This window comes from Phocoena sinus, chromosome 19, assembly GCF_008692025.1.
Source record: "Phocoena sinus isolate mPhoSin1 chromosome 19, mPhoSin1.pri, whole genome shotgun sequence".
Lineage (NCBI taxonomy): Eukaryota > Metazoa > Chordata > Mammalia > Artiodactyla > Phocoenidae > Phocoena > Phocoena sinus.
In genome coordinates this window covers 57,533,284-57,548,621 of record NC_045781.1, presented here as the reverse complement: position 1 = coordinate 57,548,621, position 15,338 = coordinate 57,533,284, and the positions used below count along the sequence as shown (strand labels likewise).

The 15,338-nt window shown below is 57.3% G+C and overlaps 1 protein-coding gene across 2 annotated transcripts in view; it reads right to left on the bottom strand.

Annotated features, from left to right (window-relative positions):
* The window catches only part of JPH3 (junctophilin 3), a 155,103-nt gene that overhangs the window by 65,559 nt on the left and 74,206 nt on the right, over positions 1 to 15,338 (bottom strand). Inside the window, exon 1 of one of the 2 annotated variants that reach the window (XM_032612505.1) lies at positions 13,248 to 13,629. The exons of the other annotated variant lie outside the window; for it this stretch is intronic. Coding sequence (XP_032468396.1) covers positions 13,248 to 13,629 — 382 coding nt within the window. Of the gene's footprint in view, positions 1 to 13,247; positions 13,630 to 15,338 lie in introns of those variants that run through there. 2 annotated transcript variants of the gene reach the window in all.

Sequence of the window (15,338 nt, the reverse complement as noted above, 5' to 3'; positions counted from 1 at the left end):
GATACTACTTCACACCCACCAGGATGGCTACGATCAAAAAGGCAGATAATAACAGGTGTGGAGAGGATGTGGAAAAACTGGAGCCCTCACACCCTGCTGATGGGAACGTAAAACGGTGCAGCCGCTCTGGAAAAGAGGGCGGCAGCTCCTCAAAAGGTGAGACACAAGAGTCACAAGATGACCTGGCAATTCCACTTGCGGGTATTCACCCAAGAGGATGGAAAACATATTTCCACATGAAACCGCGTCCACGAATGTTCACAGCAGCACTATTCACGAGCCAAAAGGTGGAACCACCCCAAATGTCCATCAGTGAATGGATGGATAAACAAGCTGAGCTCTATCCACACAGTGGAGTGTTATTCAGTCTTAAAAACGAATGAAGTTCTGATACATGGGACGTGGATGAACCTTGAAGACACCGCATAAAAGAAGCCAGACACAGAAGCCCACATAGTGTAGGATTTCATCTGTTTGACATGTCCAGAACAGGCAAATCCAGAGACAGAGAGCAGGTTAGGGGTTGTCAAGGGCGGGTGGGGGCGGGGGTGGGGGCGGGGGCGGCAAGGCTGAGTGACTGCTTCACGCATAACGAGGTTTCTCTTGTGGGTGACAAAAAAGAAAGTTCTAAAATGAGGGTGTGGTGATAGCCGCACAGCCTGTGAACTTCGAAAAGCGGTGAATTGTACACTTTAAAAGGACGGCTTTTATGTAAATTACGTCTCAGTGAAACAATACCATTTGTCTTCTCTCAGGGTGCAGGCTTGATACCACCTCTAGGATGTAACAAGGATAGGAGGGGACAACGGGGAGTGTAGAAGCGGGACTATCAGCCATCACTGGTGTCTGTAGATGGTTTACAACAGTAATACTAGCTTATTTATGGAGCATCTGTGCATACCAGGCGCCAGCTCAGAAATCCCTGCCTGGGCTCGCATACAACATTCAGGACGCCCCACGCAGGCTCGTAACCAAGGATCTGGGGTCTGAACTCAGCCCTGTGCTGTGTGATTCTGTGGCTTCCAGAACCCAAATCTCCCAAGTGACTTTGACAAGTCACTCTATCCCCTGGCCTTGGTTTCCTCGTCTGTAAAATGGGCATAGTAACTGTGTGGGCCTGGCCTCACGGGGCGTGGGGCAATCAGATTTCCTAACGGACAAAAATGGTGGCCACGTGGCCGGGACAAGTGAGGACTGGGTCCCCATCCCGTCTCTGCTCCTGCTGACCCATCCCCACCCCCGGGCCTGTCTCTACCCTCCTCCCTTCCCTGTCCCCCTCCTCAGCCGATTCTGAGCCCTGGGGCCCCTCCAGGGACAACCTCTCTCCTGCCTTTTGCTACCAACTCCCAGAGTATGATACCCCACTGAGATCCGGACTCACAACCTCCACCACAGCCTCACCATCCTCACCTGGCTCCACACCCACCCCTCCCCCAGGGGCCCCTGTGTCCCCGGTGCCTGGGTGCTGACCGTCCCGGACTCTGCCCGCCTGCTCTGCTCACCTCTGAGCTCTCAGGGTTCTGGTTCTCCCCAGCCCACTGTCACCACCTGGAGCCAGGCCATCATCCCTTCCCCCCTAGACACCTGCACCGCCTCCCAGGGTCCCCCAGCTTCCTCTCTGGCCCCCCTCTCCTTCCCCACCTGGCAGCCAGAGTCATTATCCAAACACAACCGTACAACTGCCACACGGCCCAGCAAACGTACTCCTGGGCATTTATCCCAGAGAAATGAAGACTCAGGTTCACACAGAGCCTCTACGTCAAAGTTAGCAGCGGCGGGTATTCCCAACAGCCCCACGCGGGAACTATCCCAGACGCCCCGGACGGTGACGGGGCAGCGCCCCATCCGCTCTGCGGGGCACGGTGAGCAGTAAAAGAAACCGACCGTCGACGGGAACAAGGGCCTGGACGGGCTCCAGAGAAGCACGGCAAGTGGCAAAGGTGCTCCCAGAGGCTACATTTGTAGAACACCGTTGAAATGAGAAATGGAGCGCAGATCAGTGGTTGCCGGAGGCTGAGGAGACACGGGGGTGAGGGGGGAGTGGGTGTGGCCATAAAAGGAGGACCGCGGGTCCCTGTGGCGATGGGATATTCTGCATCGGACGGCATCAACGTTGGCATTTGGGCTATAACACTGTACTAGAGTTTTGCAAGATGTTACCCTTGGGGCGGACATGGTGGAGGGCTCGGGGATGTCCCTGTATTATTCTTACAACTGGACGTGAATCTACAATTATCTGGAAACAAAACGTTTAATTACAAAAGGACAAACATCAGATCGCGTTGCTGTCCTGCTTAAACCTTTCAGAGCCCTTCCTGGCCTCTGGACAAAATCTAACGTCCTTCCCATGGCCCGGAAGCTGTGCTCAGACCCCTTACCCTCTGCCCTCACTCTGCTGCAGCCCACGCGTCTACCTCTGGGCCTTTGCACGTGTTGTTCTCCCCACCTGTTCGTTCTCCCACTCTCCACACGACTGCCCCTTCACATCCTCAGCTCTCTGCTGGTGTGTCATTCATGCATCGTCCAACCATGGTCCCCTGAGCTTCCCCCTGCCGCAGGTGCTGCGGCCGTACCGGGGGCCGCAGTCAGGAACCTGACAGACGGACCTCTGCCCTCTAGATCGTGGAGGCCACGGGAGCCAGCGCACAGGCGTGTGTGCACACGGAGCGCCCAGAGGGGACAGCAGAGGGGCGCCACACACCGTCCTCACCGAAGTCGACTTCAACCACTGCGGCTACGTCTCTGAACTCAGCAGTAAGCAACCCAATGGCCAGGGGTGGGGCTGTGAAAAGGCCATGCACACAGGTTGGCTGCACGGCCCACAGCCCCTTGGCTTGGCTCCTACAACCAGCCTCCGACAAAGCCTGCCCGGGTTTGTGACACCAGCCTACCAGGTAACATCCCGCCTCGTACTCCTGGGAGGGGTCCCCTGGCCACCCTTGGTTCCTGAAACCCTGCCCACAGTGTGGCTGCCACCCACCCCCACCTGGAAATGCCTCCCCTCCTCCCATCTGCCGTCCTCAGCCCTGATGCAGAGGCTGGCTCGCGGGGTGGGAGGGACAGGTGCTTCTCAAGGCGTGGTCCCTGGGACTGCCTGTGTCAGATGGCCCCACTGCAGGCCCCTGGGCTCTCCCCTGGGAGCCTGTCCAGGTGGCCAGGGTTAGGCGATCAGCCCAGAGACTGCAAGGTCAGCCCTGTTTCAGCATTTCCCGTCTCCACTGCCTGCCTGAGCCTCAGCTCCCCACCTGTAAAACGGGGGAGTCATGCTTCTCTCACAGGGAGACACACGAAAGAAGCCTGCGCAGCTCCCCAGCTCAAGGCCAGACACTCACCAGGCCTGAGAGTAACAGCAGTGAGCTGGGGGGAGTGGGATGGGAGGACGGTCAGAGCATCAGATGCTGGCTGCAAGGGCGGACCCAGGAGTCCTCCAGGAGAAGCTACCGAGCACCCTCACAGGAGAGGAGGGACAGGGAGAGGCCCACTGCCCGTTCCAGGCCTCCGCCTTGGACTCCGCAGGCCCTGCTCCCACTTCCCACTGGCTGTGGGATCTCGGCCCATTTGGACATCCGTGGAGGATGGAAGGGCTCTTATCCAGGGTCCATGGAGAAGTCTCAGGGAATCTTCGACCCCCAGAGGTACCCGGAAAACATCGCATGAGTACAGGTGCTTGCCTGCCACCTGGGAGAGGACCACAGCTTCCAAATGCTCTCAGAGGGGTCTGGGAGACCCCACAAGTTTATGCATGGCTGGGCAAAGGCCCAGCAAAGGCTCAGGTTCAGAAGACTGTGTCATCCTTCCCTTTCTCTGCTTCACTGTTAGACCTTGGACTCCTCTGGGCCTCAGCTTCCTCAACAGTAAGGTATGGGGTGGGGTTGGGGGTGGGCGCTGAAATGATTGCTCCATTGGGAAATGCCATCGCTAGGTGCCACGGGCGGCTCTGGGCCAGCCGAGGCCCACTGCCCCCAGCTGTGCGACCTCATCAAGCCACGGAACCCGCCACGCTTCACTTTCTCATCATCCCTTAAATGACAGCACATGCTTTACCCTAAAGCACTGCTTTAAGGACTAAAAGAAGTAACATCTATGGTAAGTGCACAGCCCAGTATTTGGGACAAAGTGGATGTTAAAAACAGTGATTATCCTTCTTCCAAAGGAATCTCCTGGCTTTAGGATTCTAGTTAACATGTATGCACCTCTGAGCACGTTCAAACCGAAGCCTGTAGGGCATTGTAGTGGGTTGAAGAGTGTCCCCCAAAAGATATGTCCATGTCCTAAACCCTGGTACCTGGGAATGTGCCCTTATTTAGAAAAAGGGTCTCTGCAGATTCAATGAACTTGAAGTTCTTGAGATGAGATCACGCTGGAATTTTGGCTGGGCCTGAAATCCAATGAGAGGCATCCTTACAAGAAACAAAGGGGAGGGACTTCCCTGGTGGCGCAGTGGGTAAGTCTCCGTGCTCCCAATGCAGGGGGCCCGGGTTCGATCCCCGGTCAGGGAACTAAATCCCACACGCGTGCCACAACTAGGAGTTCGCATGCCACAACTGAGGAGCCCACGTGCCACAACTAGGGAGCTGGCGAGCTGCAACTAAGGAGCCCTGGAGCTGCAACTAAGGAGCCCACCTGCCACAACTAAGACGTAGTGCAACCAAATAGATATTAAAAAAAGAAACAAAGTGGAGACACAGACACAGAGGAGGAAGCCACTGCTGACAGAGCAGAAACGTAACAGCACTTACATGTGGTGCTTGGGAACGCTACAGTCTCTTTCATTTTCATGAGCCACTTGGCCCAGAGTTTTAAAAAACTCTGTCCAGAGCAGCGACTCTCAGCCCTGCCTGCTTTTATCCCATACCCAAGCCAGATGCCACCGTCCAAGATCCTGGCTGGAGCAGTGCTGGGTGGAACCCAGACGGGTCCCTCCCTGGAACTGTCCCAGTGGTTCCGACATGTGGCTGAGGCTGCTCTGGGCAAGAGGCCGTCAACCTGAGACACATGTCAGAATCACCTGGACACTCTGAAAAAGAATCTCAGCACTCAGGCCACACCCAGACCACCTTGTCAGCATGTGTGGGTGGGGCCCAGGCACTAGCATTTCCCAAAGGACCCAAGATGACTCCGTGAGCAGCCAAGATTGGGACAAGTGTGCTAAAACGGAGCCGCCCACATGAGAACCACCCGGGCGTCCTGCAAGCATGTGGATTCTAACCCTGCAGGTCTGCAGGTGCCTGAGATTCTGCATTTCTAACAGTCTCCAGGGATAATTATCCTTGGTGGTCCCACTGTGCAGCCAGGGTTAAGCGGCGCCGCCCAGCACTGTGGTTCTAAAGGTGGGGTCCTCGGACCAGCAGCAGCAGCATCGACTGAAACTTGTAAGAAATGTAAATTCTTGGGCGACACCTCAGACCCAGAAATTCAGCAGGGGGCCAGCAATGAACTCTCACACACACTCACGTGTGGGACGCACTGGCCCGAGTAACAGACAGTGGCAGGACAGCACCAGCAGTGGAGACTGCCCCTCGATTCGTTCAGAGGTCTCCAAAAGCACCAGGGAGCCCTCCCTGCATTCCAATCAACACCTCTGACATTCCCGCGAAGGTGGGAGATGGAAATGGAAGAAACTGTTATGACTCCGTCGCAGAGATGAGAAAACCGAGGCCGAGAAGAAGCCTCCTTCAAAGTCAGCAACTTCAGCCCTGGGGTACCAGCCACTCTGCCCGCCGTCACTCAGACACAGCTCAGGGGCCCCTCCAGGGACGCCTCTGCTGCTCACTCAAGGACACACACGTCTCTCCCTCCCCTTCTCAGAACTCTCACCTGTGGTCCTTCCATTTGGGATGCCCAAAGTCTGGCATAAGAAACCCGTAATTATTTTACATAGTTTAGTTTTGCATACAGGCTACGTATTCTTCTTGGTAAAAGTCATGTCCTCCTGTTTCTTGTGTTTTATTTTATTTTTATTTTTTTTGCGGTACACGGGCCTCTCACTGTTGTGGCCTCTCCCGTTGTGGAGCACAGGCTCCGGACGCGCAGGCTCAGCGGCCGTGGCTCACGGGCCCAGCCGCTCCGTGGCACGTGGGATCTTCCCGGACCGGGGCACGAACCCGCGTCCCCTGCCTCGGCAGGCGGACTCTCAACCGCTGCGCCACCAGGGAAGCCCCTAGACTGCATTTCTGTCTCCTACCCCCACCAAACCATACGTTGAAATCCTAACTCCCAAAGTGACGGAGTTAGGAGGTACAGGCTTTGGGAGGTGATTAGGTCATGAGGGTGGAGCCCTCGTGATGGGATCAGTGCCTTTATGAAAGAGACCCCACAGAGCTCCTTTGTCCCTCCCCTCAGGTAAGGACACAGAGAAGGTGGCAGTCTGCAACCCAGAAGGCCCTCACCAAACACCAAATCTGCCAGGGCCTTGATCTGGGACTTCTCAGCCTCCAGAACTGTGAGAAATGAATGTTGTTGTTTCAAACCCCCCAACCCCTGCCCCGTCCATGGTATTCCGTTACAGCAGCCCAAATGAACTAAGACACAGAGTCAGGCTCAGCAAAGACTGCCAGGTGGATTCATCAAAAGTGGACCTGAGCTTTTCAGTCTTTATGGCTTGAACACTGTAGGAACTAGTAAATGCTTCTCAATGAATGAATGAATCAAACTGAGGAAAAGGGATCTTCAGAAAGTGTGCAGATGAAAGGGTACTTATTTTTCTGCTCGTCTTTCCTAGCACTTTACAACGAAAGCTGCTCATTAGACAGTGCTCCAAAAATGTCTTCTGGGGCTTCCCTGGTGGCGCAGTGGTTGAGAGTCCACCTGCCGATGCAGGGGACGCGGGTTCGTGCCCCGGTCCGGGAAGATCCCACGTGCCGCGGAGCGGCTGGGCCCGTGAGCCACGGCCGCTGAGCCTGCGCGTCCGGAGCCTGTGCCCCGCAACGGGAGAGGCCACAACAGTGAGAGGCCCGCGAACCGCAAAAAAAAAAAAAAAAAGTCTTCTGGCCATGAATGCCTTGCAGCATTAGGACATTATCTCTATTATGCGCTCTGTTCAACACCATTCACCTGACTCAGTAAGGCACTGTCAGTCTCTATAAGCAACCAGATCTGATAACAAAACAAAACCGACAAGGGAATTATAATGGCAATGCTTTAAAGAGCTTTAAAATTCCCCTTTAACTGTCTACATCCAGTTCTAAGTTCTTGCAACGACATGGATGTGTGAAATGACGACAGTGGGCGAAATCACGAAACACTACTACATTTGCACAGTTGATCCATTCCACAAGTATTTATTGAGTGACCACTGTCTGTTGGCACTACTTTAGTTACTGGACATTCAACAGCGACCGGCGCAGACACACAGCCCTTCCTGCATGACTCTTACACTCCACACCAGCGCTGTCCAACAGGACTTTGTGTGATGACAGAAATGTTCTGTCTCCGCACTGTCCAGGGTGGTGGTCACGAGTCACAGGTGGCACTTGAGCGCTTGCAATGTGGCTTAGTGTGACGGAAGCGCCGAGTCTCTAAACTTCATTTCATTGTAATTAATTCAAATTCAAATAGCCACATACAGATTGGGCAGGGTTGGTGTAGATGACTAATCCGTTGATGCCCGTTTAAAGAGAACAGAAGCAAAACAGTCTTTCATTCGCTGCTACAGACAAAATCGTTCCTTTGCTGCCTTTGGTGTGCCCTTTTTTTTTTTTTTTTTGCCACACTGCGTGGCATGCGGGATCTTAGTTCTCTGACCAGGCGTCGAACCCATGCCCCCTGCAGTGGAAGCACGAAGTCTTAACCACTGGACAGCCAGGGATGTCCCTGGTGTGCACTTATAACCCCTGTACACCCACAGGAACTGAGCACACACAACCCAAGGCAGAAATAAACCTCAGGTTTTATTTCCAGGAGTCCTAATAAAGGATCCCACCCCAAAGCTGCCTCCCCTAGCTGGGAAATGCTCTCTTGGTTCACCAGGAGACATCTAGAAGGCACTCAACTTTTTCAGAAAAGACTGAAAGGATTGGGGTGAAAAACAAACACCCCCAGTAGTGGTGTTTCATGGATCACAGAACCCACACACTGAAAGAGCGGGAGCAGGAAGACTTCTGGTGGCCAAGTGTGGAGGGGTCAGGGCCGGTACTGGCGGGAGGAATTAGAGCAAGGCGGGCTCCCTGGCAGCCCAGGCAGTTTGCGGGGGGTGCTCTCCAAGGTGCTGAAGGGACAGCTCCTCTCCGGAATGATGGGAGAGCCGGTCCCTTCCTCCAGTCCACAGAGCCTGTTCGGCGGGGCCAGGACCCCTAGCAGTGCCACCTTCATTGACCACGTGACCTTTCACAAGCCAGGAAACTACAAGTTGGGGAGTGGCTAATCCAAGAAGGGATGGACCACGGCGGAAAATTCAAGCAAACATAATCCTCTCTTCCAGGGCTCACAAATCTAATCTCTTGCTGACATTTAAGGACCTAAGGAATGTTTTATACAGAATTATCAGCTCATGCTTGATAGCTAGCTGTCTTTCGAGCTGTGGAGGCCTGGCAGAAGATGAGGAAGAAACAGTCTTGAAGAGAAAGGGCAGACGTTCCTGGCCCACCCCCTACTGCCACCATCACCATTTTCCCCCAGGGGCGTCCTCTCTCCACGGCATCCTCAGGGAAGATGGGCGCACGGCCCCCTCTCCCCGGGTTTGCTGCGCGAACTGTTAGCGTCAGCGAGGGCTACGCACTAGCCAGCCGGCGGAGGGCTATCTTCGAGGGTGCTGATACTTAGCTCCTTGCCAGCCCAGTTAGGCTTCCTAATATAAAGCTCGTTACATCGCCCCGGGGCGGTGCTGGATGTGGGGAGTTTTCAGCTACACTCCTTTCTCAGCTATTATTGGCAACAAAGAACTAGTTATTTGCTTTCCCATCTCCTTTCACCTCATGGAGACTTTTCCCTCCCCAAAGGGGCTGAAAGGCTCTCCGAGGAGATGCTTTTATCTCCAATTGCCTTTTGTTTCTGAAATGAGTTCCTATTGGCATAATACCCGTGTCTATGGACCTGCTTCCTCCTAAATTGAGCATTTGGATTAAAAAAAAAAACAGTTTACTTTTCACATATTCCTGGCCAAGCACCGAAAACACGACCAGTGGTCACTGACTTTGGATGAGGGTTCTTCCCTCTTCAAGGGGGCATTAACTGCCTAAATATGTATTTAAAGTGGAAACAAAGCCGCAAGTCATCTGTATCTGAGCCCTGCTCCGCGGCTGGCACCCTCCCTTTACAGGGAGAGCTGCTTCTCAGGAGCTGGAGCTGGGAGGGATCTGGAGTACCTGGCAATCGAACAAAGCTGGAGGATGCACATGGCTGTGTTTTGGAAGACAGGGTGGAAACCATCTCTGGGTGACAGGTGTACTGTGTGTGCGCGCAGGCACCGGGGAATCTGAATTTTGACTGTGGGCGTGTGTGATTCGTGTGTGGGCTGAGGGATCTGGGCCGGTGAACGGAATCTGTAACTGAGGGGGAGAGGCCGGGTGTATGCAATGACTCATATCTTTCGGGCTGTGGGAGGGTTTTAATTGTTGGGGGGGGTAACTTTTGGTCCGTGGGATCCTGTGTGCATGGCACCCAGCAGGAAATATTTACCTGTACAGCAAAGCAGGGGTCCAGCGAGCAGAGAAGAGGGCCTGGGTGTGGTGTCTGCCCATGTACATCTGCCTACAACTCCTCTGCTGCACCCAGAGGAGAACGGGTACGGAGGAAGAGGAAGGAACAAGGAGGTAGCTTTGCATGAGGGAGTTTAGAGACAGGTGTTCCACACAGGAGCACGGGATCTGGAACCACTGCCCCGAGCGTGAATCCTGGTGCCGCCCAGCGTTCACCAGCCGACTCACCTGGCTCCTCTGAGACTCAGCTTCCCAATGTGGGAAATGGGAGGACGGAGAAAACCAAGCCCGGAGAGGTACAGGAATTGAGTGTTGTAATTATACATACACTAGCCCCATGCTCGGCACACAGTAAGTGCTGAACATTGCCATTTGTCATCATTTTCATTACCATCATCATCACGTCTGGCTGTTGATTCTAATAATGATCATTGTAAGTGACATTCATCACATATGAGCTGTAACGATAAAACAGTGTTAAATAATAACGAATGCTGACTCTATTCCTGGCATTGACGTGTACACCGCCTCAATTAATCTCCACCTACTTTACAGTTATTATCAGCCCTTTGTACAGCTTCAGAAACAGAAGCTCAGAGAAGTTAAGGAACTTGCCCAAGGTCACAGAGCAGAGCAAAGGCACCCCCGGGATTCAAGCCCAACGGATGCCAGCCCCACAGCATGTGCTCTTGCCACCCTGGGCCCTCAGGCCTCTCCGTCAATGCGGGGTCACCTGACAGACAGTGAAGGCCACTCAGCTCACTTTAGTGAGCAATGCGTGCCTTGCGCCCGGGGGAGGAGGAACCTGGAGGAGGGGGAGTTGGCAGAAGTGTCCCCAGCTGAAATGGATTCCATACCAATTCCAGCTAAATGTAGACTACATTTGCCATTGGTGCATTATTCATGAAAATCACCACTTCCCCAAGTCAGCACTGGGAGCTGGGCTGAAGTTCGGGAGCTCTGCTGATGCCTGCCCAACATTCCCACTCCTTGTGCAAAGGAGAAGTAGGATTGGAGTCAGGACCGTGAACTCATTAAGGCTCTCCTTGCCCTCTCCGAAACATGGCCCACCCCCGCCCACCAGCTGACTTGGGAGCAGGCGAGGAGGCCCACCGTTCTGTTCTGGCAGATTACGACACCCCACGTTGGCTCTGCTCACCCCACGCGCTGCTTGAGGGCAAACATTCTCAACAGTCCCCTCCTTCCTAATGAGGAGCAGGGACCACATTCCAGAAAAGTGGCCCCAGATGTCTGGGCCTGATTATTCCGGGCCAGAAAGGTCAATTCGACTTTCCATCATGCCCTGTTGCCAACCAAAAGGCAGCGGTCGGCCGGGCGCCCTGCATCTGTGTGCCTGCCTCGGCTGGCAAACAGGTGGTGTGATGTGAGGAAAGAGGGCCCCACCCTGGACAGATCAGGGGTTCAAACCCTCGACTCTGCCACCAAAGGCTGGGGGTTCTATCCTGTCTCGGGGGCTCCGGGGCCTCCCTGGCTGTCTGTGATGGATATGACCCTTGCCCCTCCAACGTGTGAGACTCAAGCGAGACGGTGCAGACGGAAGTGCTTTAGGGAGTGGACACGGCGTAGCCGGTTGAATGGCGGGTAGAGACCCAAGGATGTCCACCCAACGACGGCAGCACTCCTCACAACGACACATCTGTTCCTACGCTCACGCCCAGCCACAGTATCAGACCCTCCCCTCCCAGCCTTCACAGCGAAATTACCACCCTTCCCTCTGAAATGGAAGTTCCGTGAGGGCACAGCTTTCCGTCTACTGTTTTCCCAGAGCCCCGACCACCTGCTCAGAATAGGCACTCAGTAGATGTCTGTGGAACAGAGCATAGAATTCTGTGGGCCACTGAAGATTTCCGGGGAAGGTGGGCCGGCTGGGGTGCTGGACCTCACTCTCAGACACTCTGCTGAGCTCCAGAGGGACCGGGGCTCTTCTCCCCCCAGGCTCCAGTCTCTAGGCGCAGGCACAGCTGGGAGCACCTCTGGAGGGACGGATCTGCCTAGCGGCCAGACAGAGCCCCTGGGTGACAACGGTCCCCGGGTTCCCAAAGAGCCCAGCTGGGAGCGCCAAGCTGCTCGGCCGCCCACCTCAGCCACCCACATCTGCGCCTGGGCCTTGCCGTGCCTGCGCGTGCGCGCGCGCACACACACACACACACGCACACACACACACACACGCACACACACACACACACACACACGCGCGCACACACACACACACGGCCTAGAACCCAGGGAGGGCCGTCTGCTCAGCCTGCCCCAGCGCCCCAGGGTCAGGGAAGCTCTCCAACCCACTCCAGGAAAACAACAACAGCACAGAAGAGGCCGCCTGGGACGGGGCGCCACGGCTTTGACAGGCAAGAGCGTTACATAAGTAACTGCCCCCCACGCCTCCTCCCCTCGGGCGAATAACGAACCCTGCCTCTCGGCTGTATAAGCCAAAGTAATAATTACTCTCCAGCCCTCCGTCACTTGTGGATGCGGCCGCGGAGCAGGTGTTTAACTCGGAGGCAGCGAGCAGGAGACCACGCGTACGCTCGTGATTTCTGTACCGAAGCACCCAAGTCCCCGCTGGGCCCCACTGCTTTCCCAGGCCTGCATGCCTGAAAAATTACTGGGGAGCCGTGGAGCCGCTTCTGGGGATGCGCTCCTAGGTGGGGGAGGGAGCCTCTGGAGAGCAGGCTCGTTTGGGGTCTGGCTTGCAGAAACAGTAAATGCTCCACGCCTCTCAGACGCCCCGAGGAGTGGACACCGGATCGTCTGGGACGGGGGGGAGGGGGGGACAGCCGCAAAGCTGGCCAGGGCTCCCTGCACAGAAACCATCTTACAGCCGTGGCGGCGGGTGGGCAGGCGGGCAGCGCTCTGGCTTCCAGCCGGGAATGTGGTGGCATCTTAGAATGAAGGCACAGAGCACCCCTAAACTAACGGTGAAAATGATTCAGCCGCTGAAAGGCGAGCTTCCTGGGCTCGCGCTAAACAGATGGGCCTCCCTCCCTCCCTCCCCTCAGCAGCCTGCTCCGGCAGTGCTAGCCCGCGTCCAACCACCTAGAAGTTTATTGCCTTGTTGTGATGGTTTGGGTTTGCAGCCCCCGCCTCTAGCTCTCCCAGCCACTCTCTTTCCATTGGCTTGGGTTGATCAGGACTAAGGGAGGCCCGTCGGCACCGCAGGAAAACAAGCAGCAGAGCTGGGGCCTGACTCCCAGAGGCCGACACCCAGGGAGCTTTGCCAACAAGGGGAGGGGGCCCTCTCCCAGCCCCCCTGCGCCCTTGCTGGGTACCGGAGGAGGCCGCGGGCCCAGTCTGGCCTTTCCGGCCTCCTCTTGGACGATGCACTGACACTGCTCAGCTCCGCGGCTCCCGGGCCTGGCACTGCTCCTGGAAAGCCCCCAACACCCTTCAGCTAGCACAGGGGCACTGTCCCCCGCCAGGCAGTGGGGCAACCTGTAGCCAAGGCCGCTGTGGCCTCCAGGGAGCCCCAGGAAATGCCCCAGGTGCCCACGGCCCTCTGGAGGGAAAAGCTGGACTTCCCCAGAGATAAACAGAAGAGGCAAGAGAAGAAGGTCCCTCCTCCGCCAGCCCCCGCGCGCCCAGCGCACCTACCTCCATCGGAGTAGGTCTCGGTGCCGTAGCCGTCCTGCAGCCCGTTGCTCCAGGTCCCTTCGTACTTGGCCCCGTTGCCCGTGCACTCCCGCACCCCGTAGCGCCCCTTAAATCCGTGCGTCCACTCGCCCTTGTACACCCACTTCCCCTTGCTCTCCAGGCCGATGCCGTGGCGCTTGCCCTGCGCCCAAGTGCCCTGGTACGTGTTGCCGCTGGGCCAGGTGTAGACGCCCAGTACCTCGAAGCCGTGGCTCCACGAGCCGGTGTATTCGCCTTGGCCCTTGGGGCCGGTGCAGACGCCATGGCCGTGCGCCTTGCCGTCCTCCCAGCCTCCACAGTAGGACCCTCCATCGTCAAAATTAAACCTACCCCCACTGGACATGCATGTAACTCGGTTTGCAAATCCCGCAAACGGTGAAAAAAAAAAAAAAAGGCGATCAACAAACCGGAGTCTTGGTTGGCTGGCTGGCTGGTTTTGTTTTGCTTTTTTTTTTTTTTTTTAAAGGAAGAATGGAGAAAGCAAAAAACACAGCGAGCAGGTCCCGGTCGGCGGGCGGCCGCGGCGCCGGCTTCGGTGGAATTTAAGTCAATTGGGGGCGATTATTCATTTTCGAGCTGCGCCGCGGAGCCTGACCAGCGTCTCGCGCTCCCGCTGGAGACAGGACCGGAGGGGAGGAGGGCGGGGGAGGGGAGGGGAGGGGAGGGGAGGGGGAGGGAGGGGGCAGGAGCAGGAGCGTCTGGTGCAAACGGCTCCACCTCAGCTGCAAGTGCCCCTCGGAGGCGAGCCCGCCGGGCTGGCCGCGCAGGCCGGGCGGGGACAGCGGAGCTCAGGCCTGGGGCGCAGTCCCCCACCTGCGGCTGCCGCGCTGCGGGCGCCCGAGGGCGGCGGCGGGGCCCGCGGGCGGCGGCGGCACGGGCGGCGGCGCGGGCGGCTGCACCATATTGGGGGCCGCAGGCCGGGCCGGGCGGCGGCGGCAGCAGCAATGCGGCTGGTCGGGCGGCGGCGGCGGCGGCGGCGGCGGCGGCGGCGGCGGGCGGCGGGCGGCGGGCGGCGGGCGGCAGCGGCGGCGTGCGCTCCGGGGCCGGCTCGCGCGCTCGGGCCGGCGCGGCGCGCGCCCGTAGCCCGCGCCCCGCCCGCGCGCGCGCCCCCGCACCACGCCGCCCGCGCGCCCCCGGCCGGCCCCCCGCCCCCGGCGCGCCGGCTGCCTGGAGAGGGGAGCTGCTCCTCCTGGTCTAGGGCGCGTGGCGCAGGCAGAGGCTCCAGGCGCCCCGCCCGCCCGCCTTCCCCTCTTGCTCGGGCCAGACTGGAAACAGGGGTCCAGCCGGGGCGCCCCAGCCCCTCCTTTCCCGGGACTTGGATTTAAAGGGACATGAACTAAGTAACGGGAAGGCGCCCAGCACCCAGGGCGCTCTCTGCCCCCTCCCGGGAGCTGCGAGATGAAGCCCTGCACGGCAGGCCCAGGGTGGGCCGGGGGCGCCCCGCATGTTTCGGCTCCCCCACCCCGAGCCTCGCCCCTCGCGCCCGGTTCCCGCCTGCGACGCCTGGCCCTGACTTGACTGAAGAGGCTTTTGGCGGACCACAGGTGGTTTTCTCTACGACAAATGATCCGTCCTTTTTCCTTACAGGCAGTTCGGGTCCACATTTGGGGGAAGGGTGATGCTCGCCTTAGAAAACTGGTATTTGGAGATTAGCCCCGACCCATAAATTAAGAGAAAGTCCAGCTACACGCACATACCTTGGAGTAAAGACACCCAAATTCCGTCCCTCCCCCGCGCCCTGGCCAACAGGTAGCCCCCCATCCCGGGAGCGGTTGTGCTTTGGGGGAGCAAAGTGGGATCGCCACTCGGGCGTTATTAGGTCTCTCTCCACACATACTCCCATCCCCCACCCCCGAGAGATGGTGTCTGATTCCTGGATCCGAGTATCCTGGGACCAATTTGAAATGCATTTCCTGGCCCATAAATCCGTAGGCAGGAGCCCGAGTTCCCAGCTCTCCCGGAACGTGTTGGGCAAACGGCAGCACCCGAGTGCTGCGGGGGGAGATTGCACAGGGTCGGGGCTCGTTGGAGTGCAGGGGGTGACTCGGGCCG